At 32.6% G+C, this 27,472-nt stretch overlaps 2 protein-coding genes and 1 long non-coding RNA gene across 5 annotated transcripts in view; 1 reads left to right on the top strand and 2 right to left on the bottom strand.

The window, feature by feature from the left end:
* The window catches only part of LOC140672215 (uncharacterized), an 8,403-nt gene extending 6,346 nt beyond the window's left edge, over positions 1–2,057 (bottom strand). For both annotated transcript variants that reach the window (XR_012047860.1, XR_012047861.1), the window contains exon 1: positions 495–2,057. This is a non-coding gene — a long non-coding RNA (uncharacterized lncRNA). The remainder of the gene's footprint in view (positions 1–494) is intronic.
* The window catches only part of Dpr1 (defective proboscis extension response 1), a 307,741-nt gene that overhangs the window by 163,239 nt on the left and 117,030 nt on the right, over positions 1–27,472 (bottom strand). The gene's annotated exons all lie outside the window — the stretch shown is intronic.
* On the top strand, positions 1,517–27,472 carry LOC140672213 (E3 ubiquitin-protein ligase MARCHF3-like). 2 transcript variants are annotated; one of them, XM_072904138.1, is made up of 6 exons: positions 1,517–1,582; positions 2,457–2,614; positions 22,247–22,372; positions 23,024–23,145; positions 23,700–23,827; positions 27,239–27,472. In XM_072904138.1, the coding sequence occupies exons 2-6, from the start codon at positions 2,580–2,582 to the stop codon at positions 27,404–27,406; spliced, it is 579 nt and encodes a 192-aa protein (XP_072760239.1). In that variant the 5' UTR covers positions 1,517–1,582; positions 2,457–2,579; the 3' UTR covers positions 27,407–27,472. The 2 variants fall into 2 exon arrangements, with proteins under 2 accessions (XP_072760239.1, XP_072760240.1); XM_072904139.1 differs by lacking the exon at positions 23,700–23,827.

Below are 27,472 nucleotides of genomic sequence, written 5' to 3'. Positions count from 1 at the left end.
AAAAATTATTATTAAAAATATATAATACATTTTTTAATAAAAAAGATAAAATAAATTTATCATGTGTTTAATGAGAATTGTTGAATATGTACTTTCCATCACATTAACTTTACATTACGCATAAATCATTGTCTCTATATGGACAATTATTTTTTTTTTTTTTCTTTTTTTCTCTTTACTTCTGTTTAATGTGTAAATGTATTAAAAATATATGAGAGATCTGACTTCATCCAATTTTATTACTGCTATATTAATTTTTTATTGTTTTATCATTGATCATTTATTATTTTACTTTTAATCCTTTTCTATCTTTTTGCTCATTTAATCCTATATTAATTATTTTTTATTAATTTTTTACATACGTATTTATATGAAAAACAAATGTATGTGCATTCACCAAATAATTTGACACGTAAAATCCATAAATAGCAAGTTTAACACAATTAAGTAACTATAATTTCAACGTTATTCTTAATGACGATTGTTCCACTTACCATGATTTCGAATCTTCGTCACGCAATGCGAGATAGATGAAGCTCCTTCGCAAACTTCTTATTCGTACGTGTTCCTATTAGTCTGTCCATTTTGTAATAATCTTCCAAAAATGTTTAACCTGACGTGACGCCATAGGAGTTAAATTAGACGAGCAAAAGAGCACGCGATTATTTCCGATACACTCCGATCGCCCGTTATACTTTTTCGACACTCCCGACGACCATTATTCGCACATAAATTTCATTCTCGAGTAAAAAACGCGCAAGTACATAGAACGATACTGACTTCTGCCTCCACCTCCAGGAAAAAGGCGCGATAATGTATAGCAACTGCGACGTACGCGCTCCCACCTCAAGAAAAGGCGCGAAGATGTATGGCAACCGCGACCGCTCTAAATCAACAATGCAACGTCCTTTGTGAATAATATAACTAGATTATATGATATGGAAGATGCTCCACTCGACAATGTTTCGAAGCGTTTGACCAATCAGAGAGTAGAGAATTCTTTGTCCTGATTGGTTAATTAAATAGTTCGAAATGTCAATTGAAGCATGTTACCATTTCTCTCTACAAACTTCCGACAAATATATAAATGTATAAAATAAATGTAATATGCAATAATATAATATAAATATATAAATATAATATAATAATATAATATATAATATAAGATTTTATAATATATAATATATAATAATTAAACAATTATTATTACGTGTGCAGATCATTTCGTATCGCGTTCCAAAATACAAATCAAGATTGTTCTGCATGTTCCATTCGACACTGTGAAAGCAAGACACAATGTAACACAGTGTTCACTAGTGTGAGTGAGATATTGTACATTGATGTATCCTCTCTATCTGTTATTCGATTGACGAAAAGTGATGAGAAAAAAATCTTTGTTCCCTGATTGGTCAGTTAAACGCTTCGATATATTGTCAAGTGAAGTCTCTTCTGATATCACATAATCCTAGTCGCGCCGTTACGTCATGAGACGCTACTGTGCGTTTTCGCGCGCTTTCTCGAGGCAGGAGGCAGGAGTCATGGACGTCGTAATTGCTACGGATTTTCGTGCCGTTTACTCGAGGTAAGAATCACAATCGCTACACATTTTCACGCCTTTTACTCGAGAATAAAGTTCGCGTATGAACAAGTATCGGGAGTGTCGAAAAATAGGCCGGACAAGCGTCATGAGTATCAAATAGCGTGCATAATCGTATCGCTTGTGCTTTTAATGGCGTCGTATCCAGACGACTTTTCGGTATATAATCGATTCGCTTGAATATTTATTGTTACCATCTTATTTGTAATAGAAGCTCGCGAGGAGACACTAACATAATCGAACGGTTCATATCACGTAATCCTCTTATATTGGCCATTTCGTATCATCTTGCGTCGTCTGAAATACAGGTCGCAGTAGCTATATGCATTTTCGCATCTTTTACTCGACGGTGGAATTTGTATGCAAATCAGGAGTGTCGAAAATAGAAGGGATGATCATCGTGAAGTATCGAATTGTGTGCATAAATCTTTAGGATAAGCTTTTTAAGCGAATAATTGTATTACAATTTTTAATTTATTTTAAAGCTACTAAAATTTACAATATATGTATATATATACATATATACATGTATATGTATATATATATATATTATAAATATTAGTAGCTTTAAAATAAATTAAAAATTGCAATACAATTACACACATATTTTTAATTTATTTTAAGCTACTAAAATTTATAATATATATACATACTTATTGTAAATTTGTGTGTGTGTGTGTGTAATTGTACTGCAATTTTTTATTTATTTTAAAGCTACTAAAATTTTCAATATATATATAGTGCAAATTTTAGTAGCTTTAAAATAAATAAAAAATTGCAGTACAATTACACACACATACAAACTTACAGTACTGCATAGTACAAGTTTTTCAATATTTTAATGTTTTTTTTTTTACAGATGCTGTAAGATTGTTCAAAGAAGATGAAAATGTTCTCTTGGATGTGACAGCTGATCTACTTATGCGGCAGACCTACATCATGGCAGAGTGGCAGTTTACATTGTGGCAGATTCTGCATCATTATGACACATCTATATTGTAGCAGATCAACAACTTGGTAAGTGATATTATTCATTGTTTTTTTATAACAGTAATAATTGAGTGACTTATGTCATTTTTGAAAATTAAATTTTGATGCAAATAATGCAGAATAAACTACAATATAGATTTTTTTATTGTAGGTGGTTTGATAATAAAGGCATTAATCATATATGATTTGTGAGCTTAGTCTGGAAGTTAATGTATGTATTGTTACATGGAGGAGTGACCAAACATTGTCTTCCATCCACTGATCGGAGTTTGTCGAGCAAACAAAATGGCCGATGAGATGTAAAATTATTTCTAGTTCCAAGTGCACAGTTATCAGATTTTGCAAACAAAAGATATGAATCAGAGTATGAGATTCATTGTTAGATTTATGAATATGGCCAAAATGTTTTAAGCCAAAAAGTAGTGTGCAGATGGTACAACAATTTCAAAGAATTTGTCATCTTCACATGCACACTATTTTTTGGTTTAAGACATTTTGGCCATAAATATTCATAAATCTAACAACCAATCTTATACTCTTTTTCACATCTTTTGCTTGCAAAAATCTGATAACTGCGTGCACTTCGAACTTGAAATAATTTTCCATCACACCGGCCATTTCATTCGCTTGTTAAATTCCGATCAGTGAATGGAAGACAACATTTTTATAGCTACTGCTTCTTTCTTCCATGTAATAATACATGCGTAACTTTGCGCGACGATTACATATAATCAATACCTGTATCTTTATTATCAGACTGCCCTCGTGTATAATGTATATGGTTTTTTTTCCAACTTATTTGCCTGCAAGATTCCACGAAATTTTTGATGGAAAAAATATACTTTTATTCTTTCTATTAATATATAATTGCTACAGTTATAAAAAATATATTCACAACATTTACTCGTACACATGATTTACTCTTTTTAATTAAATTTTAACTTGACTTTTTTACTAAGCTTTACGTGTATATGCATACATGTCGTAAATTTTATTTTTTACAAAATCTGTGCATTTTTTAATATAAATTATATAAATAATTCTCTTTACTAAGCTTTATGTATATGTATACAAATCGTAGAACATTTATTTTTTACAAAATCTTTGTGCATTTTTTAATATAAATTATATAATTAACTATTAAAAAATATATTTGCTAACATTTTCTGATAGACCGGCACGATGATAGTAGCAATTGCATATAAAAGTGTACCATTCATTTGATATTACGATTTAGTATATTTGTTGGAAATTCGAAACCAATGAGCAGCTGATAATCGTTGGTTTTCGCGTTTGCGTAATATTTCTACGTTAACTTTGTTAACTCCGGGACAAAAGCTGCTACGGTTAAGCTGTTACGATTTGCCGTATATAACGGTGTATTATGGTTATCGCTAATTAGCCCGTACGGTATATTACACGCGGCAGCGACGGAAATTTTATTTTAACGTGATTGCGCGCATCGCGCGGGCGTTGCCGACGTGATTAATGCGCCAGAGCGAAAATAATTTGTAGCGGTACCGGAGCAGCGCGATTGCGATTGTAATTGTTCGCGCGTATCCCCGGTATATGAAGTCATACGTTTCGAATGTCCTCATAAAGCAGTTATATTAAATTGAGAGGAATCGGACTACACTTCTCTTTCACTCTCTCTTTCTTTCTCTCTCGTTTGAACTCCTGAAATTCATTCGGTGCTCGTCGAGATTCTCTTCATGTAGTTTTTCGCGCCCTCTTTACACGCGACCGCGTTCTTTCAATTTGCTATCGGGATTCTACAAATTTGTCGCAAATTTGGACGTGAGCCAAAAATATTCGGGTTTCCATCGACATCGATATAACTATCACCGATGGTAACGAACGTTATAAGCCACCGACCGACGAAAAGTTATAACGACGTGATCGTTTTTTCTAATGAAAGTTTTTGAACGTTTTGTGTAAATTTGCATTTACGAAATTCCCGTGAAAGTAAAACTAGAAGTCAAACGATCTAGGAAACATTACAGCATAATTAATTCTTGTAATATTTTATGTAATAAAATAATATTCATAATTTTATGAAAGTATAGACACGTTACAAATTAAAATAATATATTCGGATTTTTTTAAATAAAAAATAAGACATTAACAAAATTAAGAAAGAGACAGATTATTGTCATAATTATGTTACATTAACGAATTCTATTCAATTATTTTAAGATTATATTTATGCGATAAGAATAACTTTAGAACATTATAACGATTTTACTCTATTTCTTTTTATTTAACGATATTTTTAATTGGTTCTTATAATTTTTCTTATGAATCTTAAAATCCAAATATTCTGCTTTTATCCTACTTGCACATTTCCAGCTTTCTGCACATTTTATTTTCTACAATTTCTTTCTCGAATAATTGCATTATTGTATTTAATGACTTGTTTTAATTGCGACGGGTGCTGTATTATATTGAGGCGCGCTTAGAATTTTTGATTTATAGAGAGCCATTAAAATGCCTTTGGTCATATTATTAAAATGTTCGTCTAATTTTATTTTTATTTTTTTTTTTTTTCAACAGATGAGTGAAAGGCAAATTTACGAATTTACCGGGAAATCCATCGTGCGAGCGGTAAAGGCGGCGAATATTATTCTCGACTCGTTTATCTCACAGAACCCCAGAAAACCTTCACGAGAAATGCAGTTGCTCTCCTCGTTTTCTTTTTCCTGCTTGCCACCGTAAATGCGTGAAACGCCGCGCTTTTGTTGATCCGTACGTCCGCAAAGAAACGAGCCCACGGTGCGTTGCGGATTAAAGCGCGGAAACGCTATTCTGACATCTTTCTTGACTTTGCTTTGTCCTGTGCGGCAGGAGCTTTGCGTGCTTTCATGCGGATCTTGAGAGAAAGAGAAAGAGAAATAGAGAGGGAGAGAGAAGAGTAAAACCGAAACGTCTCGGGAAGCTGTTTAAAAGGACACAACGCGTTTGCCGCGCGTAATGAGGAGTGCCGTGCAAACTCTGACGAGAAATCGTTAGCGCTATTCTCGTTAGAACGGTTAAACTCGTAACGCAATTATTCCAGTTATGTACAAGATCTTGCTCGTTCGCAGTTTACATCGGCTATGTTAACTCGCGCTCTGTCGTGTACGAAATCGAGCAACGTTCTTGTTGCCGTACGTCGCGTCGTCGGGAATGAATATCTTTAGGGATTCGCTTTGATAAGATTCTTAAGAGCGTAAGCAGTTGCGATAATAAATCGTAATGAAGTTAACGTACAGATAAGGACATACATGTATTAAAAATGAGAATGAAATACTCTAAGATAGGATATCATATTAGCAAATAATGACTTTTAAATATTATAATATTTATTAATGTGCAAAAAAATAAATGCTATTTTTTTTTTTTATTATTTTTTCCGTTGCATTTAATAAGAGACGAAAATGTATTCTGTGTTATAAGAGAATTCGCGCGATTTATAATGAATTAGTATAGTACGAACTAAGCTAAAAGGGTGAAAAACGTGTTTCCCGGCAAGGATTACCCGGCGCTAATGGAAATTGGGGAGATTATGAGGATGCGCGGAGGACACCTTAAATATGTCCTTGTAGCTGCCACGACGGAAAATTTGTGTCGCGCTGCTCCCGCGATGTCGTCGTAACAGCCGCACCAACACTGTCGCACGACCGCATGTGTACAGGCTCACGTGTGAATAGTAGTCGGTCGTCTTAAGGTACAAACCCCGAAATTTATTGCCACTAAACACGACACCCTGAAAACCCGCTTTGCTGTGCCTGCTCGCGAAATTGGGCGAGGATCCGTAATACATATCGCTAGAATCTTTGCGATATAGGCGCTCTTTATTCGTACTTGTGCACGTTTTAATGTCGACGAGACGAATCCTCTAACATAACTATAATAGCACGAAATTGATATTTGTTCTGCAAATTATTCGATATAATCTCAGCTATAAAAGCCGATGTAATTTAATTAATTTAGTTATATTTGTTCTTTTAATTATTTTATATTATAAATTAAAATCTTTATTCAGTGCCAGTATATTCACTTCCTGTACATTTACATGTGTATATTTAAAAAAAATATGTACGTTTAAATTTAAATTTATTTTTCAATTCTTTATTTGAATTCGATTCATTATTTATATATGTTTTTTAGCACAACAATTTAATAGAATATATTTTCTTCTTTCTTATCTCTCTTTGTTATTTTATAAATATACATATATATTTAAAAAATGACAAAACTAATACAAAAATATAATTTAACAGTATGTTAGAAGATGTAGAGTTATGTAGATTTATTTCAAATTACATTCATTTTCAAATGAATGTAATTTGAAATAAATCTGTGTAAAGGAAACAGCAAGGTTATGGACGTACATTATACCTTGCATAATGAAGGATACGTGATGAATTATATCTTATGAAGGTAAAGGAGTAGCAATCTATCTCTCTTAGTCAGTTAGTGCGGTGTAAATGTTTAACTCAATACTTCATTAACGAGTTATCTAATATTGAACATCAGGGTTGGCAAATAAGGTCGATAAAGGGTTAGCAAATAGGAATCTCATATTAAAGTTACCTACTAAAATAAAGTTAACTTCTCACAGTTTTCTCCAATAATAGGATGTTGCTACTTGTATATATATTTTGCTTCTCACACTGTTTAACTGCTCACACTAAGCTTTCTCCTTCGATAATTTAATAAACTTGAAATCTAAGCGTTTTTAACGAAAAAAATTGATAAAAATTACATTTCTCAAATTTTTAACATTATTTTCGACCTGATTAAAATTAATAACAAATCAAGATTAAATAATTCTATAATTATTAATATAAGCAAACTTTCGAGAAACGAAGCAGCTATTGTTTCTCTTAGTTTATGCCGCAACGTGTTTTCGGTTCGTAGACTTGAGACATCTTGTATATACTTATACTTGACAGTTATGTATTATTTCCCGCTTTTGTGCGAATTCACTGTTCGCGATGCGCAAATGCCAGACGAGAATCGTCAGTGTATGTACACATCATATAATAATGTTGATGAGTGTAAAGGCTGCGGAACGCGAACAATGAGATCGCTGTGGATTGCTCGAGCGAGCAGCTCCCGCGACGTAGGTCCGGTAATATTTAATGATAAAGCGACGGAGGTGAAATGAAGTGAACTATCTAAGGTATTCACAATACCTTCCGCGCACATACAACCGCAATGAGTTATGATCTCGTGGCGTGCGCGCCAGTAGCTCTCAGTCATCGCTCTCGCGAGACTATTCTTTACGTTTGCGCTGGCCTTTTACGCGTGCGTTTACCGCGCAAAATTGCGCCTAATCGTAGAATTTTTTGGATTTTTTTATCATGGAATTAAAATTGTGCCGGCGAGAACCTCGGATTACTCGTTCCACCAAATTTTTATTATCTGCACTGCACTATGCAAATGGACGCGTAAAATGACTAATTAAAGGGACTTTACTGTGCATGAATCTTCGTTTTTTAACGCATGAGATAACAGAATAGTAGTGATGTTCCACTATTTACTTTAATAGCAATTCTCTCACTTGTCCTATATAATTAAAAGTTTATAACGAATAATGCTTATAATGAATAAATTAATAAGCAAAATAATCTTATGCATCATCTTAGACTTGTAACATTTCCTCGATTTTGAATTTATGATACATTTATTAGCTACTTCAAAAAATTTACATTTTTTTCTAAAATGATAGAAGCATTTATCTGACATGTAGTCATACATAAGTAAAGTTTCTTCCAATTGTAATGTTCATATTTTGAATGCAAGATACATGTTATATATATATATATATATATATATATATATGTATAATAATTGTATAATTTTAAAATTAAATTATTATCTTTGTGAATTGTCTATAATTTTAAAGTTAAATTATTATCTTCGTGTTTTTTTATTATACGTTCATTAAAGAAAGTACATAACACTGAGAAGATGATTGCGATTGAGTACCACGCATCCGGATTCCTCGCGTCACTAATATAAATTCCTCTTATGCTTGCTTTCTCGCACACGGCTCTACATTTGATTTGAAGTTGATATAGACCAAACTTTTTTAATTCTTTTTCCATTTTAATCATCTAATGTTTTCTGAAATAAAAGAGGATACGGAATCCGAGACCCAGTTGCAATTCGCAAGTGTCAATAATGGGATTATCGTAATACATATTTTGTAGAACTGCTCAGTGGGAATAAAATATATATTTGATATCTTTTTTATAAAAAATAGTAAAATTCGCGTATAGATCAGACAGGAAAATGAGTTTTTTTTTTTTAATTTAGAACAACTTTTTACGGACTAATAATTATTAATTATGTAATATTAAATTTTATTAATGTTTTTCATTGTTTTATTTATGAATTAATCATAATTTGTTTTGTTGCTAGACTAAATAAAAAAGATATTTTGGTGATACATAAAACATCTTAAAACTAGGTCAAATGTTTGTTTATAAGAAAAATACTTTTTATCGTAAAATACATAGTATTTTAACAAAATAAACGCATAATTGTGATTTTTAATAGAACTGTTGAAAGAAAATGCAAATGGGCACTACAATAAAGAAAAAAAAGACAAATACTTATTTATTCAATAAACTTTTATCTTTCTATAAAAAATAAAATTACTAGATCTCTTTTTACATTGCCATATTAAACATTAATAAAACGATTCTCCATAAGCATGATATATTTCTTATTACTTAGTATATTACTGTTTTATGGCTTTAATAAATATTATTGTTTACCTATAGGTGCTATAAATGTATATACGTATATACTATGATAAAAAAGATAGTAGGTCATAAATTTTTAGTTCTCTGCAAATATTAAAAAAGATCTAGACATACATATATATATATATGTTACTGAAAATGTTTTGTTTTTGAATTATCTTAAGATTTTATTTCTATTAGTTCATTCTAACATGAATCACATTTTCCTTTATTATTTAAATTAAAAATATTAGATAATAATTAAAAATTAACAGTAATATTTAATTTATGATAAAAATCCTTCTCCGTCTTTTCTCAAACTCATAATTACTTTGTAGTCTAATATAAAATAATATAATTTCAATAATATAAACTTGAAGCAATTAAAATTTTTATGAAAGTTTTATTATTCTTTCTACTTTTAACTTTTTTGACAAACATTGGTCTTTCCTATCTACTATTACGATTACGTTTTATCTGCGCCATTTTATTTTCGCAAATTGCGACGAATCTAGTTAAACGACGTACACTTCGCACTGATGCAAAAAACAAGAGATAAAAAAAAACGAAAAATCTAGTTAACATATCCACTCGTGTGGCGCCCCATCGTTAAATTCACCCGACGGGTCGCGACGAGACTGTTATCCGTTTGTTTGCTTTCTATTTACGGGCGTCGCCTCGCGAAATTAAGAGAAATCGTTTGGCTGAGGGCATATACAGAGTGTTTCGTAGTTTCCTGTAGTTTGGGAATGTCAGTTCCACTTTTCGTTTCCGTAATAATTTGTAACATATTTGTATACAATAAATATAATCCTTTTCGAAATTAGATGACAAAAAGTAAAGAATTATAAATTCCTAATTTCGTACATTTAACATGTTTCGTAATATTGAATCTTTCAATATCAACAAAAAATGTTTGCTGAATAAAATTACAGAATTATATCAAATTTGACAATTATAAGCATATAGATTGATCATTTATTTATTTTTTAATTAACAATATATACAATCTATGTATAATTGTCAAATTATAGAATATCAAAAACAGCTTTTAAAATAAGCTTTTAAAAAAGTGTGTAAAAATTCATTATAAATAATATTCTAGAATATTCTTGTACAATAAATATATGGTTTATACAGTATTGCAAGATTAAAATTTTTTAAAACTTAATTAACACAACTATAATTTTTTATCTTTCTTTCTCTCTCTCTCTCTCCTATTATTTTTTTTAGATCTGTTTTTAGTATATTTTGCTTGCTGATTGATAGTACAGTCTTTTTTAGAATAAATAGCATCTCGTATAAAATGTCAAGTTATAGGAAACTCTATGACGACAAATGTACTTGTTTTTCTGTCTATACACATTACTAAAGGAAGGGGTAAATTTGCGTCAAGAGAGAAAATTCGCGAGTGGCGTCTCGTGGACTGAAAACTTTCGCGGTTCCCCAGTGTGTCGTCTTGCACGGCCGGCGCCGAAAACAAGATCCAGATTGCGGAAGGGATTTAAAGTTCTTGGTTTGAACTGTTATGCCTGGCGATGTCGGGTAGATGCAGTCAAAACGATGGCATGTCGTTGAGAGCTAGTGAAAGAAAGGCGGCAGAATCGATAGAAGTGCTACAAAAGCGAGAATCTTCAATTTCGGATCTTTGAACTTTATAGAGACATATGAGCGTTTCTGTCTTTTTTTTTTTTTCTTTTCTTTTTTCGATTTATGAGATGAAGGAAAATGTTGACATATACGCAGTGTGCTTTTCCAAATTATAATGATGAAAATCACGTTTATTTTTTGTAATAGGTTTCTTCGACAACTAATAATGAGAAAGCGTTTTAGCAAATGATTAATTAAATTCTAAGTTATTTGCTTGTTATATAATTAATGATACATAAAGCATTTAGAATGCAATATGTATAATATGTACGACAGATATGAGTTTAAAAAGTTCTTTTAATTTTACTATTTCTTCTAAAAGTAACAAATATGTATTTTTAATAGCGGAAATGTCGGGATATTGAAGCATTTTATTTTTGTAATTGACATCTATTTTCTATTATGATATATTTTCTCTACTATATATTCTAAGTCTCCTTAAAATATTATTGGATTGACTTGGTAATAACGTCATAATTTTTTGCTACAGTTTTACACTTCACGGATAAAATGAGAACAGTCATATGTTATCGGATGGATATAGCTGAAATTACAAAATAGATATTGACATTATCGATTGCAAAAGTCTTGACGTCTTAATTCTCAATTTATTCATTTCACGGTCAAACGTTTATTTTTAACAATTTTCAGAATAAATAGTAGTGCATTACACAAATTGTAAGTAATACTATATTCTGTAGATCAATATATGAAAACGAAAAAAAAAATATATTACAAGTTATTGTTGCTTAAATTTACATTTCTGATAATATACAATTAATATCATATACAATTATAAATGTGCGTTACATATTTTTTGTCTAATATCTATTATTAATCTTGGAGCAATAATTGGGCTTGATAAAAGTATCTTTGCTAGCATCATTCATCACAATATAGATCTCTAGAATTTATAAAGAAATTTACTGCTTAATAAATTTCTATTTCTATTATCTCTATTATCATTATTGTATCGTTGTACGATATTATATCGGAATAGAAAACGATTTAAAAATTTGTCTATAAATAAGTTATAAAATTTATATTAAATCATTTCATATTAAATCGAAATATCCGTATTTAAAGAGTGACACTCGATCATCACTCAAACATCATTGGATATTGTATTGCTCAAACAATTTTCGCCCACGAAACATCCAAAGTTTATCGTAATTGAGAGAGTGATTTTATATCTGTTTTCTATTAACGTATATGAATTAATTTTCATAATATCCCTTCTCTCCTCCTCTTCTATTAATCATTCGTATTTCTCTCGAAGCTTGATTTATTAAACGTCAATCGAACTAGAATATCACGTTAGTTTATATCGGATGTGAAAAGTAATTAATAGCTATATTACCATATTACGGTAATTAAATTGTATAACGAAATTATAGCATTATAATTTAATTAATATTACTTCCTCGACTCTATTGATGCTGTATTGAACTTTTGTATAAGTCTCAAAAAGATTTGATCTTCAAGGCGTTTGTACATTAATATAACGGTATTATAGCGAGCATCATACATCTTCTGATCAGCACATATAATTTGTATTGAAAAATTTATTTAAATTTTCTATATATGAATAAATATATATTGTAATATGTAATATTAAATGTTTATTTTACTGTTTCTGAACGTGGGAAATAAGAATTTCTGACATGAGGAAAATAAAAAGATGAAATCGAGATTACCCTCGAAAAGCGCCTGTTGGAAGAAGTTAAGTACAAATGGCGGATTCTTTTTCTCCGTGAATGATAGACCGTGAATCTTAATGCGATGCAAATCCAGGTGTTTCGCGGGAAAAAGTTTCGATGGTGCCATAAATCAGGAACCCGCCTGAGATTCAATTTAGTGACGTTAGCGCACAGAACAGTTTCTGCAGTTAATTAATCTTCATAATCTTATGACGGAGGCCACCAGTGCCTCGAGACATTCTTCTCCAGATCTCAATTCGGAACGGGCAAAATATGCGTCATTTAGTTCCTCTTAAAATACTATTCAAGTTCAATTTCGTCCTAAAGAATAATTACGTGAATAGTTGGAAAGCTGAAGTAACAGAGATTTTGTGATATGAATCAGTAAATGTACAAGTTTGCACGATATTAAAAAAAGTTGTATATTAATACTAAATTATTATTAAAACATCCAGATTTTTTTGAAGCTTATTAATTTTTTGAAAATGAACATGTACATTTGTGTTCATGTGTACATAAAGACTGATTATAGATTATAATTTAAAAATACATTTAATATATTAATATATTAATTACATTAAATATATTAATGTATACATTTTAAAAATTTAAGAAAAAGACTTAAAAAAATTAAATGTCTTAATATATTTGGATGTTTAGATAACAAAAATATAGGTATAGATTGATGGAAAAGCACATACATTACATATATATATTTTATAAACTTTGCAATTTATTACTTATAGTTTCGAGGCTCAATTCAATTTTGTGAAAAAAATAATTCACATTTTTTCATTGAGAAAAAGCGGTTAACAAATTTCATTATTGTTTATACAATGTATTCATACATTGCATATAATACACTTTTGTAAATTATAAAGAAGCAAATGTAATAAGTTTTTTCACATTAATGGTTGCGTATAAAAAAATTATACTTGACTTTACTAACATGGTATAACTATATGCTTTTAAACTATTTAATTACAATGGTACTCGACGTCTATTTCAAAGCTGTATTTTTTTCTTTCAAAGGAATCTCGTTTCGAGAAATCCAATAAAAAGCCGCTAGAGCAGAGACTGACTGTTTACGTTTGAAAGGCGAAATTGAAGTGCTTTCCAGCAAGTAAAAATTTTTTATTTGTGATTGAAATGTATTTTTACTCATTCAATAGCAAGAATCCGGCTTTGTTTTTAATTGGAATGAATGGAACCTTGTTTTCAATTTTGAATTAATGTTTTATTGCGTTGCGTATTTTATTTTCGATCAGCATAAAACTATTTCTATCAAGATATAGATAGATCGATGTAGATAGATTACGCATAACCGACCGTGTCCCAGAGGTTCACAAGGATTAATTTCGAGATCCATGGAGAATGCGACCCAATAGATTAATTCACAGTTATTCACGACGGCATCGTGTATGTACAGGATGTTCTGGTATATAGTTCTTACATGTTTTGACTATGTGCTATATGAATTCGTCGAGAGATATCACGTGCGCGTTCCTTATTTAACATTTGAATTTCACGTTAAAATTTTTTCATTAAAATTTTATTGTAAAAAAAGTAGTTTTTATAATTATAATAATTAATGTGGCAAAACGATTAAAACATGATTGACAAATTTTAACTTTTTATTATAGTTTATATATCTTTTTTTTGTATTTTGCAACGTTGCACATATCATACACAACTTATAGTATGCTTGTAAGAAATTTGTTTATATTAATTATTGCAATTAGCAGAAATAAATATATAATTATTTTTGTATAAGATAAAATTAATATACTAATATACATGTGCATTCTTTTTTAAACTGCAAATTATTGTCAAAAGCGAAGTGCAGTTTATACATCATTATTACATATATATATAATAAGCATAATCTTATATAAATAGAAGCGCTTCCGTTGAAGACTTAAATATAATATTAATAAGAAAAAGTAATAGAGATTTTTCTTGTTTTTAAAGATGCTTTTCTTGTTCGATTGTGCACTTGGTAAAGGAAGAAAAGATGAGAAGTCTCTCACTCTTTCTCTTTTATTTACATTGCTTTCTTTAAAGCATTGTAAAATGGAAAAAGCATCTTATCTTGCATATCTCTGTTCTTTAATCTTGTCGTCAGTTGTCGCATAAGAGTGCAGTCTATTAATATGAATATAAGTGATATGATAATAAGTGCTAATTTAGAATTACACAAAGAAACTATATAAAAATACCCCAATCTATACAATATTTTTATTTACAATTTTATTTCATAAATAACATCGAATTTAGTACTATTTTATTGAATTTTTATGAATAGGACAGTGAAATTTGTTTACCATAATCTGTCTCAGACAAATTCATGACGTGTGATATTTTTATCAGTCTATAGATGAAACGTTGAAAAATGATTGTTTTTCGATCTAGCGCTATTTTCATTCGTCGCAATCGCAATTTGCCGAGGAAACAGTAAAATGACGGTGAAAAATTAGCTAAGAATTATCATCGCGCATTCAAAGTGTCAGCGCCATCGGTTAGGTTATCTTCGTCGGTTCTTTAGGTCGGTTTCTCATTTGTATTCGGTGGCGTTACTTTGCATAAAAAATAAACTCGACGGAAATTACGGGATCGGGAAGACTTTGGAGAACTTGGTATCGCGCGCGCGACTCCCATTCACGAGGAAATTGTTGGTTATGTATCGCGGCGGAAACTTTCGCCATGTCGGAAACGCAAGTAGGTAGGTTTTGTCTGTCGCTATGGCTTGCATTCTTCATCCGGAATATTGCCGAGCCCTGGCGAGACTTCGTTTAAAGTTCGGTCCCATTGTCACGGAAAAACTTGAGAGCGTCTACTTCTCTTTTCCTCTCCCTATCAAGAAGCTCGAGCGAGTGCGCCTCGTTAGAGCGCCCGAGCATGATATAAATTTCCACCCAACCAGCATCTCCGGAGGAGTCCTCAAATTCTCGAGTATTAATCTCGTATTTCGCGAATGAAGATCTGGCCAAGCCTTATTATAAATTTGAAGATTCGACCTGATGCATTCGGCTTTTGAATGGACTAATTAACAATGAATGGCGATAATGGAAAAATCATTGTTAACGGATTTGTAAGAAATTTAAATATATAATAAATAATAATGAATATATAATTAATTTAAACTTGAAATGAGCGAAAAGAGTCATTAAGATACGATTGATTAATTTATAAAGTGATACACTGCTCAATACTTTTATTCGTTTTTTAAACATTAATATTAATCTCGTGTAGCGAGGAAATTAATATTTATTATACTGGATGCGGGTAAATTATATAGATTTTGATACATGTAGTACATTAGATTACGTGTTTCTGTATGTGATGCAATACTTTTGGTCAGTATTGGTGTATAAAATATATATATAAAACTGACAATAGAGTCTTTATTAGATAAAACATCTGATTACCTTTTTTTTTTTTTTTTTTTGTTAATACAATTTTTGAACTTTTAAAGTCAATACATCAGCGTGTTCACTAACTTCGCCATTCAATAAACTGCCGTCAGATTTCATGTCGAAACTTCAAATAAATTCGATTTAGATCCGAATAGTGAATAAATGAATGCAGAAACTCCTCTCGTGATCGCTCATGCATATGCACCGCGTTATGTGCAACTTTCTCTTCAAACCGGTCAAGTAATGCATACAAAATAGCATTGATTCTGTTTAGATTTCGGAAAATATCTAAAAAAAAATAAATATTAGAAAACAGTTTAAAAGAAAGCTTAAGAAAGATTAAAAAGAAAATTCTTTAAGACAGAAATATAATCTCGGAAAGAATATTAATTTTTAGTACACACGTGACTACTATTTCGTTTAATCACATATGATTTAAAATTATCTATAGTATATTCTTTGTGAAAATTATGATTTAAAGTCTTTCGATTACAGATATTTAGGTTTTTTCAGTTTTTTTATCAGAAGAAAAATTACTCTTTTGAAGTTTTATCTTTTCTCTTTAAAGTTTAGCCCGAGAACATAAATACGCTATATTTGAAAAGTCGAGTTTTCGTTCAACGAGAAATTTGGAGGATTCGTAGATAATAATTGAATAGAGAGACTCCATTGAGAGCATGCGGGTTGCCAACCACTGTGCGAACTATTATCAGATTTCCGATCGGTCCGCTATAGAAAATAGACGCTTAAAGCCTGGCGCGGCAATAGCGAATGGGGTGTAAATAAGCGCGAGTACGTGGTGGATCATGCATATGCACTGCGCACCGTATGTGTCCTCTCTGGCTGATTCCACAGTTAACTTGGAGCACGAGCGCAGCATACCGATGTTGCCGTCGGCCATCGTTCCCGAGGGTTCGGCTTGCAATTTAAATGGCCGCGACACGCAGCAAATGTCTCCGGGGGGCGTCGGACAACAGCATCGGCTTACCCGTAGCCTGATCTCGGTCGGCTCCAGCGTCTGCCGAATATGTCACACGAACACGGCGAAGGAACCGCTCATTTCCCCTTGTAGGTAAATGCATACTCTCTCGATTACGGGCCGAGCAGCGCTGCTTGCACGGGCGAAACCTCAATTTTGGGAAATCTGTTTGGACGATCTCTCGATTAAACGAGAGAATAAATAAATGAAAACGTGAAATAAAATAAATATATAAAACAAGTAATGAATACAAAAAGGGAATATTGGTTTTGTCCGTGGCAGTACTGTTAGATATATTAATATAATAATTACGATATATTGAGTTTTGACGTATTAAGCGTATCAATATATGTATGTGTATACATTCTCCGTTTGTAGCGACGTCAAAAAAGGAATTTATTACAATCCTTAAATTTCTACAAGTTAGACAAAAAAATTATTTTAATAATTCTTTGTCGAATCTATTTATTAATCATTCGCGCGAGTACGTATATATGTGGATTAATATGCTTGAGTCGGGTATTTAGAGAGCTTGCAGATGTATTTGGAGATAACCCAAGGTAGAGCACCAATTTAAGAAACGTAATTGGACGGATCTCAGAATAAGCTTATTGTTAGATTAAGTTACTTAATGTAACAGCTGAGATTTCGAGTTACACTATCGAGTCTCCAACCTAAGTTTTTATCTCGAAATTATAATAATTTTTTTATATTATATAAAGACATATTTCTAATATTAAAATAGAAATTTCTTTTAATTAATTATGCAAATGTAGAACATATCAGGTTGCATAATAAAACTAATATGTGCAAGAAATGAATACAATTAAATATATTTTGAAATATTTATCTTGACATATACATATTAATAATGTTGAAATAAATTTACGAAATCATTTTGAAAAAACTTTCTAATATAAAACAGTAAACGGATATGATGTATCATTTTTTTACGCTGAAACATTATTCATTAATAAATATATATAATTGTAGCTTTTTTCGTGTACAAACAGACATATATATATATATATATATATACACATTTTCTTATATATATGTAGAATTTTTGAATTTGAAAAAAAAGCCAACTGTAACATGCGCATGCATATGAGAGGCAGCAGAAGAGATGTTGTGCATTTATGACTTTGAAAACTTTATCGTCATGCAAAACGAACGATGTACATCATTCGCGTAGCTACGGTCTGGGATTTAGGATAGAATTTCGCCATCTTACGAACGTCCCATCTTTCATACTTAATAGGATCGGGAAAAATGTGGTGCTCACCGAAATGGGAAGTGCTTACGTATTAATGGCGGAGCGTCGCGATATTTAAATCCTGCGGATTCAGCTTTAGATATTTCTGTTGACGCGCTTAAACGATATACATGGCGAAAAATTTTGCTACGAAAGCGTGCGTGAAAAATACGGAATAGACTTAGGTATATATAAATTAAATGTATTTTTCAAAATAATAACTCAGTTTTAAAATGTGTGCCAGTTGATTTCTTCAATATTCTACAACAATGACTCTCGAAGATATTGTAATAATTATAATAATTATTTAGCTGTATGTATGTGTAGAGAGTTTCAAGAATTAGGAAAGAATTAGGAGAATCTTTTTCTCTATTTTTGGTTAATTTTTAATAGCTTTCATTTTAAGTAAGATTTAATTTAACTCTTCATTACCAGCTATATATCGTTAGACATTTCAAATTGGAATTTTAATCAAGTTTGTAGAGTTGATTAGCGATAGATTTAATTACATGAAAAACAAAGTCTTTATACACAAATCGCGATAAGACAAGCGGCGAGAAAAGCATTCAATTGCTCTGATTCCCAATAGCCTACTCTTCTCCATCTATCACAATGTACGCTGCGCAAAGCGACAAATGCTAATTTCGCGTTAGTATCAGATGGAAGACAGACACTAATTAATTAGTGTTAAATCTCGATTAAATGATGATCATTTCGTGTCAGCTAATGAAATATCGTGGGAGATTGTCTGTCAGTATACTCGGAAAGTTAAAGACGTTCAAAATGTCTCGAGTTGATTCATTACTTTGAAAGTCTGTTGATATCTATTATTTGAATTTACAAAGCTTTCTTTCTCGCTCCAGCTTCGTAGAGTTCGAGAAAAACTAATATTAATGAATGTTTTTTAGTGTAACTATAATTCCGCATTCTTTCATTGTCAGACGATCTTTTTCACGATTAAAAAAAAAAAGAACGAGGAAGGGATTCAATTAAATTGTTTCACAATTATAAAATTTTTTACTTTCTCTCCATCAGCTCTTATTATGATTTCATTTAACTCTTTGGCAAAGATCGCGTGCCCTTATTACCGTTTTTTTTGCAAGTGGCATCTGCACTGCTTGTCAACTTAACGATCTAAGTCGCTCCTTCTCGTTCGTAGAGGCTTAATTTGTGAAAACCTCGTGAGAATTTCCGACTACGTGCTACATTTATATCTTGTGACCCATTTCTTTCCGTGTTACCACGGCAACATTAGACAGGCGATGGTAAATGTGACGATGCTGTCGCCGTCGCCCCTGCATCCGACGAGAAATCTGATCGACTAGATGTATGAATCAACACGAATTTTGACACGACTGATTATTTACGTTGAAAAACGGAGTGGTTGTTCGTTGTGAAATCGTATATAGTTTCGGGAGAATTGTCACCAAAATCGTGATCTCATATTCCATAATACGAACGCTTGATTTTACTCGAGTAAGCAAATCTATTTTCTTACCTCTATTATTTCTTCGCTTTTCGAGAGAAATGGACGACGACACTCTTTTCACGAAAATATTAATCTCATCCATCTTTGTTTATTATATGCAATTTATGGTAATTATACTTTGCATTAAGGGTGTAAAGGTTTTTCACGAATGTCGTACGTGATGCAACAATTATTAATTAAATATGCATTACGAACTAATACGGTAATATTTAAAAGTATGTATATAGGATTGTTGTAAATATGTGTGTGTGTGTGTGTATATATATGAGTGGTGAACTGGTTAAAATTTCATTATCGGAAGTTGAAATTTTTCCGAGCGATGCACCGGCAACTTTCGCAACGGCCGCCCGCGAATTATTTCTCGTTTAATAACGCTCCTTATATCGCACTCGACGCTGACGGAGTATTCCGGATTCTGTTGCATACCGAGCATTGTTCGCCGGAACAATCGCAAAACTGATGTCATAATGCGGTAGCCATACTCCGCGAATCGCGCCGTGAAAGAAAAGCAGCATAAATTTCATCGGACGATAACTCAGTTTCCCTCCGGATACGCGAGCTAATCATCGTCCATGTACATTCTGCCACGCCCTGCCAAAGAGAAAAGTTTATGACGTCGAGCCGCGAGGCAAGCAAATCATATAAAAGAGAATTGTTTTACTCGTTTCTGCACGTCGCGTTAATTTTTTGTTACATCGCATATTTTCATTTGTGGAGCAATTTTCTGTCATTTTCCATGCTTATACAATATACTGTCTATAGGATGTCTTTAATGGACTTAACGATATTAGGAAATCAACAAGAGCTTTCTCGTTTAACTTTTCTTCTGTGTCAAAAGTTCAAGTTAAAACGCCATGCGTATTGTAAATTTATATTACAGATTACCTTTCTGTATATTAATGAAAAAAAATTTTAATCTTTGGATTATCATTCTTGTGAATTATCTTGAGTCGTAACTGTTCCCTTTATTTTACAAGGAAATCTGGAACGTTTGAGCTGTCTGATATCAACTTGACGAGACTTTAACGCATAAACTTGTCTTCGGGATCACCGAACTGCACAACAGACAGTAGCAGTTTAGACTTGCTCACTTCCGTATCTCGTTCGGACTAATTTGCGCGCTGCTGCACACATTGCAGACGAAAGACGCATAGGAAGCGAGGATGACGCAAGCCTGTCGTGATAGTTGCCGGTGCTGTTTATAATAACGAGATTACACCCCCAACTCTCTCCCACTAGAGAACAGCGATCGTTTAACGCGACTGACAAAGCGAAACGTCGTGACTTTATCGTCGAATGAAGTATATATACCGGCTCGACGCCGAAATCGACCTCACGTAGTCGCATAATTCTCGCGTTGGCTTGCGTGATGGTAGCTCGTGCTAAGAAGGAACGGAAGGGAGCGGCAACGAGGGGGGAGGGGGGGGAGGAGGACGAGACGTTATAAGAAGGAAACTACTCTTTTGTTCTCTCTTACCCTTTCTCATTCACTACCTAACCGGGTGCAACCGAGAGACTGGAAAGGCGTAAATGAATGAATAGTTCGTGGAACGTGTCCCGGCGATTAAGGACACACAACTCGTGCTCGAAGAACTATGTGAAAATGCAGTGGGAAACGCGCGAAATGAGAGAATGCGACCCGCTGCAAATCTCCTGAGCGTTTACCGTCATAATTCTCGAACTTACGGAAATCTTTTCTAATCCGACTGTTACTTTGAGAACCATAGGCGCTCGGGCTTGAAGCGGCCAGAATATAACGTGGAACAGGGTATAATTCATCTCTTACGTTCTCGGTGGCAAAATGTATTCCGCGCTTGCGACAACATTTGCGTTTACGATTTAATATTTCCTGTTGGATGTAAATTCTATATAGAATGCAGTTGATATGTACACGTCATTGTAACTTTGTTCGTATTTAAAGATATTTGAAAAAATAATTTTATGTATATATATTTTTATAATTTGGATATAGCACATTATTTAAATGCCAAATTAATAATAGCGTTTTTATGAGGGAATTATTAATCGACACAGTCATTTTTTTTTTTTTTTTTTTTTTTTTTTTTTTTTCAAATAAAGATTTTAAAAATTGAGTCCGTATTTTAGTCTTTTACATCTGCTTGAAAGCGGCCGAGCAAATGTACTCGAAAGGTACAGCGAAAGAATCAACGAAGCCACTTAGCTTTTATCCTTTACAATCTCATCTCGGACTGCTGTCTAGACGCAATTCGTCGAGTTTTTGTGTCTGTAAACGACCCTAATAAAATTTCAAGTTTGACAAAGAAGCGTAATCTTCGTATGTTCCTTTTTTATTCTCTTGCGATAAAATCGTGTAACATTTTGACGTCACACATGAGTGATGTTACAACACACACACACACACAATAACACGTTACAATATTCAGTGCGATACACGCGGCATATATCTTCTAGGTGCAAGGGCACGCTGGCTTACGTGCACTTGTCTTGCTTGGAACGATGGCTGAATCAATCGTGTCGAACTTATTGCGAATTGTGCCGTTACTACTTCAATGCTGTGGAGACACCTCGTTATCGATGGTGAGTATTATATTTATCGGATAAGAAGACGGGCGAGAGCGCGGTTTCGCAAACCAGATGTAATTCAAGCACCTGCATTTCGATCTCTCGCGCGCGCCGGCGCATTTCCTATTTCGTTTTCCACCGCACCCATTATTCTCCTTTCCGCGATGAATTGCTCGGTCATTTTTTTTTCTATTTCCTTCCGCGCAATTTGTTTTCGTGCTGCGAGCCGATCAGGTTGCAGTTTGGAGTTAACTTGAGTCTCAAAGATGATGTATCGAGTAAATTGCTCGAGGAATCGTGACAAAGTGAAGCGTTACCCATTTTGATTTATGTACTAAAATAACATACAATCTATCATTTTAAATTTAAAATTTGGTTGTTGAAGTGATTTAGTATTTGAGCAGTAAGTAAATTTATTTTTCCCATTAAATATTTAATTCTAAATGACATCTTTTATTTTAATTTCATCTATTTGAATTTTGTTCTTTTTTAAAATTTTTATGTAATAAAGCGAGCGATATTTATATTATACAAAAGATTCTACAAGTTAAACAGCGCAAGTATTTCATTCAGGTGTGAGTGCACAACTCTCTAAGGATGAATTTTTTGAGCTTTTATCTTAATGACCTGGCCGCGCGTAGTTATCATTTTTATGGGTACCTGCAGGCCAGAATCTCTGAGAATATGGATCAGCCATCCGCGGAACCGTAGAAATATACAATCGGACCTACTCATCTTAACGTTGCTCACTATCGTTACGGTGGGATTAGCCGCGGTGTGTCTTTTGGGTGAGTAATCTTTTTAATCGAAACTTATCAACTCGAAATTTTCCGGAATATTGGCGTGATACTCTGCGAATATTTCCCGATGCCTAATGCATCTCGTAATAAATTTGATAAATTTAAAAAGTTCAAGGAAAGTGCGTTCAAAAAAATTTTAAATTGTTAATTACAGAGCATCATATATTTTATTGAACTTGAATGAAGAGACAGAGAGAGATACTTTTTTCTAATGTTTATAATATTTTTGTGTTTTCCAACATGTTACATTGTTTTATATTTTATTATTTAATTATCTCACCCGGAATTTTTCGTATAAAAAGTATATGCACCAACGTACTCACTTAATGCGTATCTTTGCACTTCAAGTTTTTTAAAAATGTAATAAAAATAAACGGTAGGTTGTTATGAGATAGCATTACTGCGAAAGAGAGTGAAAATCGTATGTAGACGAAGCTTCAGACAGTCTCATTGTCAGTTCCGTACGATAAGCGTGCCACTTTTGCGAAACTGTTGTTGCACCGAAACTATGCACGTACTTGTTACCCGCCGTAACTTTGCAGGTATGCGGTACTTTATCATTGAGGGAAAAAAGATTGGAATTTCTAAGCTTTGGACTCGAGGGGCGATATGGTTCTTTCTCACCATTGTGATATTAGGCTATGTCACCACAGTTTACTTGCTTGGCAGGGTAATTATATTATCAATTTACTTGTTTTTTAAGTTATTCGATATTTGTTTAATGCTGAAAATATTGCATTTAATCGAAACAAATGCAATTAAATTTAAAAAAATTACGTTGCGATAAAATAGAATTCAATATTGACTTTTTAAAATAAATTTATGATCCGGGTAAATTTTACTTTTATTAATGCGTATGCAATTTTTTACCACTACTTAATATATTAAAACATGTTAATGTAAATATTTTATAAATGAAATATAATTAGACGTATTAATTAGCGAAGTAATAAAAGGTGACATCAAATAACGCATAATATTAAAAAAACTTAATGAATTTAATTAAATAATTGCATAACACTAGTGTGAGATGAATATACTATTATATTTCCTTATTATCATTTAAATATATCGGGTTTTAAAATATTATATAAATATCTCTTTCACATACAAATATCCCTTTTAAATTTGCATAGATTATTTCATCAGAAACTAATTTCGCAAGATTATTATTTACATTATACGTTAACGATGCAAAATATATGAAATAAACGAAATCATTATTTTGAAACCATCGTGTAATATTATGCATGTGAAAGTCAACATCAATAATGAAATGTATTTAATTAGCCATTCTCTACATCTCGAAGGAGCGAGTGTGTATTTACAATTAAGAGTCAAGGAGTAGAGATTAGTTTCGGAAAAACGATAAATGTCGGAGATTAACTTTATTTTAATGAATAAATATTATATATATATGGCATTAAAAAAATTGATTTTTTTTTAATACGAGTAATAAACATATTTTATAATATATCAGTCTAGTAAAATATTATACATATAATGTATATTTTATATAGGTAAAATACATTGTTTATATCTTTTAAAGCATATATGTATATCTCAATCTTTTTTTATTTTTTATTTTTTTTATACTCATTTTAAAATGAAAATCATTCTGCAATACTAATATGAAATGAAACTAAAAAAATATTATAAAATATTATAAAATTTTTTTTATTATCAAGGATGTTTTCTAAGCCGTTATTAATCCATAATGAATAATATTTTTACCAAAAAAAAAGTTTTAGAAATCATAAGTTTTAGACTTTCGCATGTGTAAGTTTTTAGATACTCGAACGCAGATCAATACATGACATAATAGCTATATAACTTAATATGTATATTGACGCTTCTAGTTCGAAACAATGGCCGTTTTTCTTAGTTTAGACTGCACTATCTTTGGCTGAAAGGTTGCACGGTAAAGCCACGGGTGTCCCGTGATAGAACGTGATTTATTTTACTGCATAACATATTTCGAAGGATAGATGTATCCGGCCGGGATACACATTTTGTAACGTAGGGATATCGAATCATTTTGTAACGTAAGGGTATCGGGGTTAGGGCACTTTTGACTAGCATCGTACGCCGACGTTGGTATAACTTGCATCAGCATGAATCCCCTTCGGGTCGTCGACTTTACATCGCACCCAACGCGATGTCGTCGTCGTCATCGTCGTTGTGTCGCGGTTTATGTTTATCTCGCCGGGACCGGATATAGCGACTCACCTCGACGCATTAAGACGCGGTGCGCAGGTGAAACCAGGTGAGCGGCATCTCCGTACTCGAAGGATATAACGTAACAAGGAACCACTACCTGAACCACGCATATTCTGCGTGTTCTGATGCGAAAAAAAGTCAGATAAGGGAATAAGCACGAATCAAAAACGTGTTTTTTTTTTTTTTTTTATGAAAATAACATCGTCCTTTTACGAAAATGTTTTAAATTCAATTTTTTTATATTTCAAAGACATAATTACTGACATAATTAATAGGAAGATTGTCTATATTATTATTATTATTATTTTTTTATGATTAGATGATATTATTTGCGACACGACTCGCGGGTGTTTATTTCACTGATTTATCGTACAGTTAGTTTACTTATCTTCGGTTTATATCATCCTCCCCGGTCGGATAAAGATCATAATCTTTATGGCGTTGGTGTGAATTAAATGGGAATTCCGTTTACAACTGTTAAATGGCGAATATTTACGGCGATCATTTATATGTCCTAAAATACTTGCTAATGTTTTCATTAAATTTCCAGATATAATTAATTACCGTGGAACCTGTCACCAAGTGTTAGGTTTGATTATTTCGCTTTAAAGTTATCACTAAATTCATTGGCATCATCATCATCTCAAACATGAATATGGAAATCATTATGTTTCTACATGCAAATATGTGCAAAACATGCTTAATAGAATGAGATTATCATACTGATAATTATATCCCCTATGTGTGTGCACATGTAATGAGCTTTAAATAATTCTTATTGTGTAAATTAAATGTTGATAATATATTTTTTATAATTTGAATATAAGTTAATTTGGAGCAAAATATATATTTATAATAATTATTATTAGTTTTTATAATGTAACGTTTTTAATTTCCAAATATTTTTAGTTTAGCAATTTATAAATTATTTAAGTACTGAATTTAATATGAGAGTGAGTTTAATTAAAAATTATATATTCATATGTATATATATATATATTATATTGTGTCATATATTTACTATAAAAGCATTATCGTCTGCATTACTATACGTCTTTTGCCGGTATAGTCTAAGAATATATGCGGCAATCTAGTCACGTAGTACACGTACATCCTCGGTACGGTGCAGATCAATGTCGCCGATAAATCGAAAGATTTATCAGCTACTAAGATCTATAATACATTATTCCTCTCTTGGAATAAAGTGCGCCTTCGATCCCGGGAAGAATTATTCACGCCGCTTAACGCCTCTGCTGTACTATTGAAACTAGATAGAAGCGTTGGAAACTGTATACTAAATGAGGGTAGACGAGCGAGAGATGATTCGAGTCTAGCGCACGATATTTCGCCTGGCGATCCGAGAGCGGGTCAACAAATTGCGCGTCACCGAACCTTTTTCATTAATCCTCGCGAAAAACCCTGCAAGTTGAAGCGCAGAATGCGCTCAGAACGTACAAAGCGATCCGATAAGAGACGGCGGAGCTTTATATAAAAAGAGAATTCGTGTGTCGTGTCGTAAATCGCTGCAGTTGAATCGAAATCGTCGGACGTTATGTTTAATTAAGAATAATTGCGAATACGCGCCACTTTCCGAATCGCTCTCGGTTTTCTCTCGCGTTTTCGATCGGATCCCTCGCTCTCTTGCTCTCTTTTACCTCTTGCCTCTGTCCATTTCTTTTTCTCTCTTTGTTACGTCGGAGGGCACTCGAGGCGCGTCACTCGAGCCTGATTTATCGAGTGGACTGCCCTTTGCCCCTGACAACTGAAACTGCCCGGATAATTTAAATCGGCGGGAAAAGGAGGAGCAGCCGCGACCTCGACGGCTCTCTCCACTCGCTCACATTTGTCTCTCCTTCTTCAGGACCAGGTGTCGCCATGGTACAGGTGGTGGAAGAGCACCGTGAATGTCAGGCTCGTTGTGGACCCTCAATTGCTCTGCCGTCGACCCTCGGATGAGTCCTCTCAGGACCATGAGAGTCATGACGGGTCGAGGGAAATAACGGTGACATCTGTGGTCAATACGTCATGAAGTAAATGCACATTGATAAAAAGCGAATGCAAGCACGGCTGACAAATGTAACTGTGAAAACATAAA

This window comes from Anoplolepis gracilipes, chromosome 13 (assembly GCF_047496725.1).
Source record: "Anoplolepis gracilipes chromosome 13, ASM4749672v1, whole genome shotgun sequence".
In the NCBI taxonomy this organism is placed as follows: Eukaryota; Metazoa; Arthropoda; class Insecta; order Hymenoptera; family Formicidae; genus Anoplolepis; species Anoplolepis gracilipes.
The sequence above is the reverse complement of the archived record's forward strand: the minus strand, read 5'-3'. Positions and strand labels throughout refer to the sequence as shown.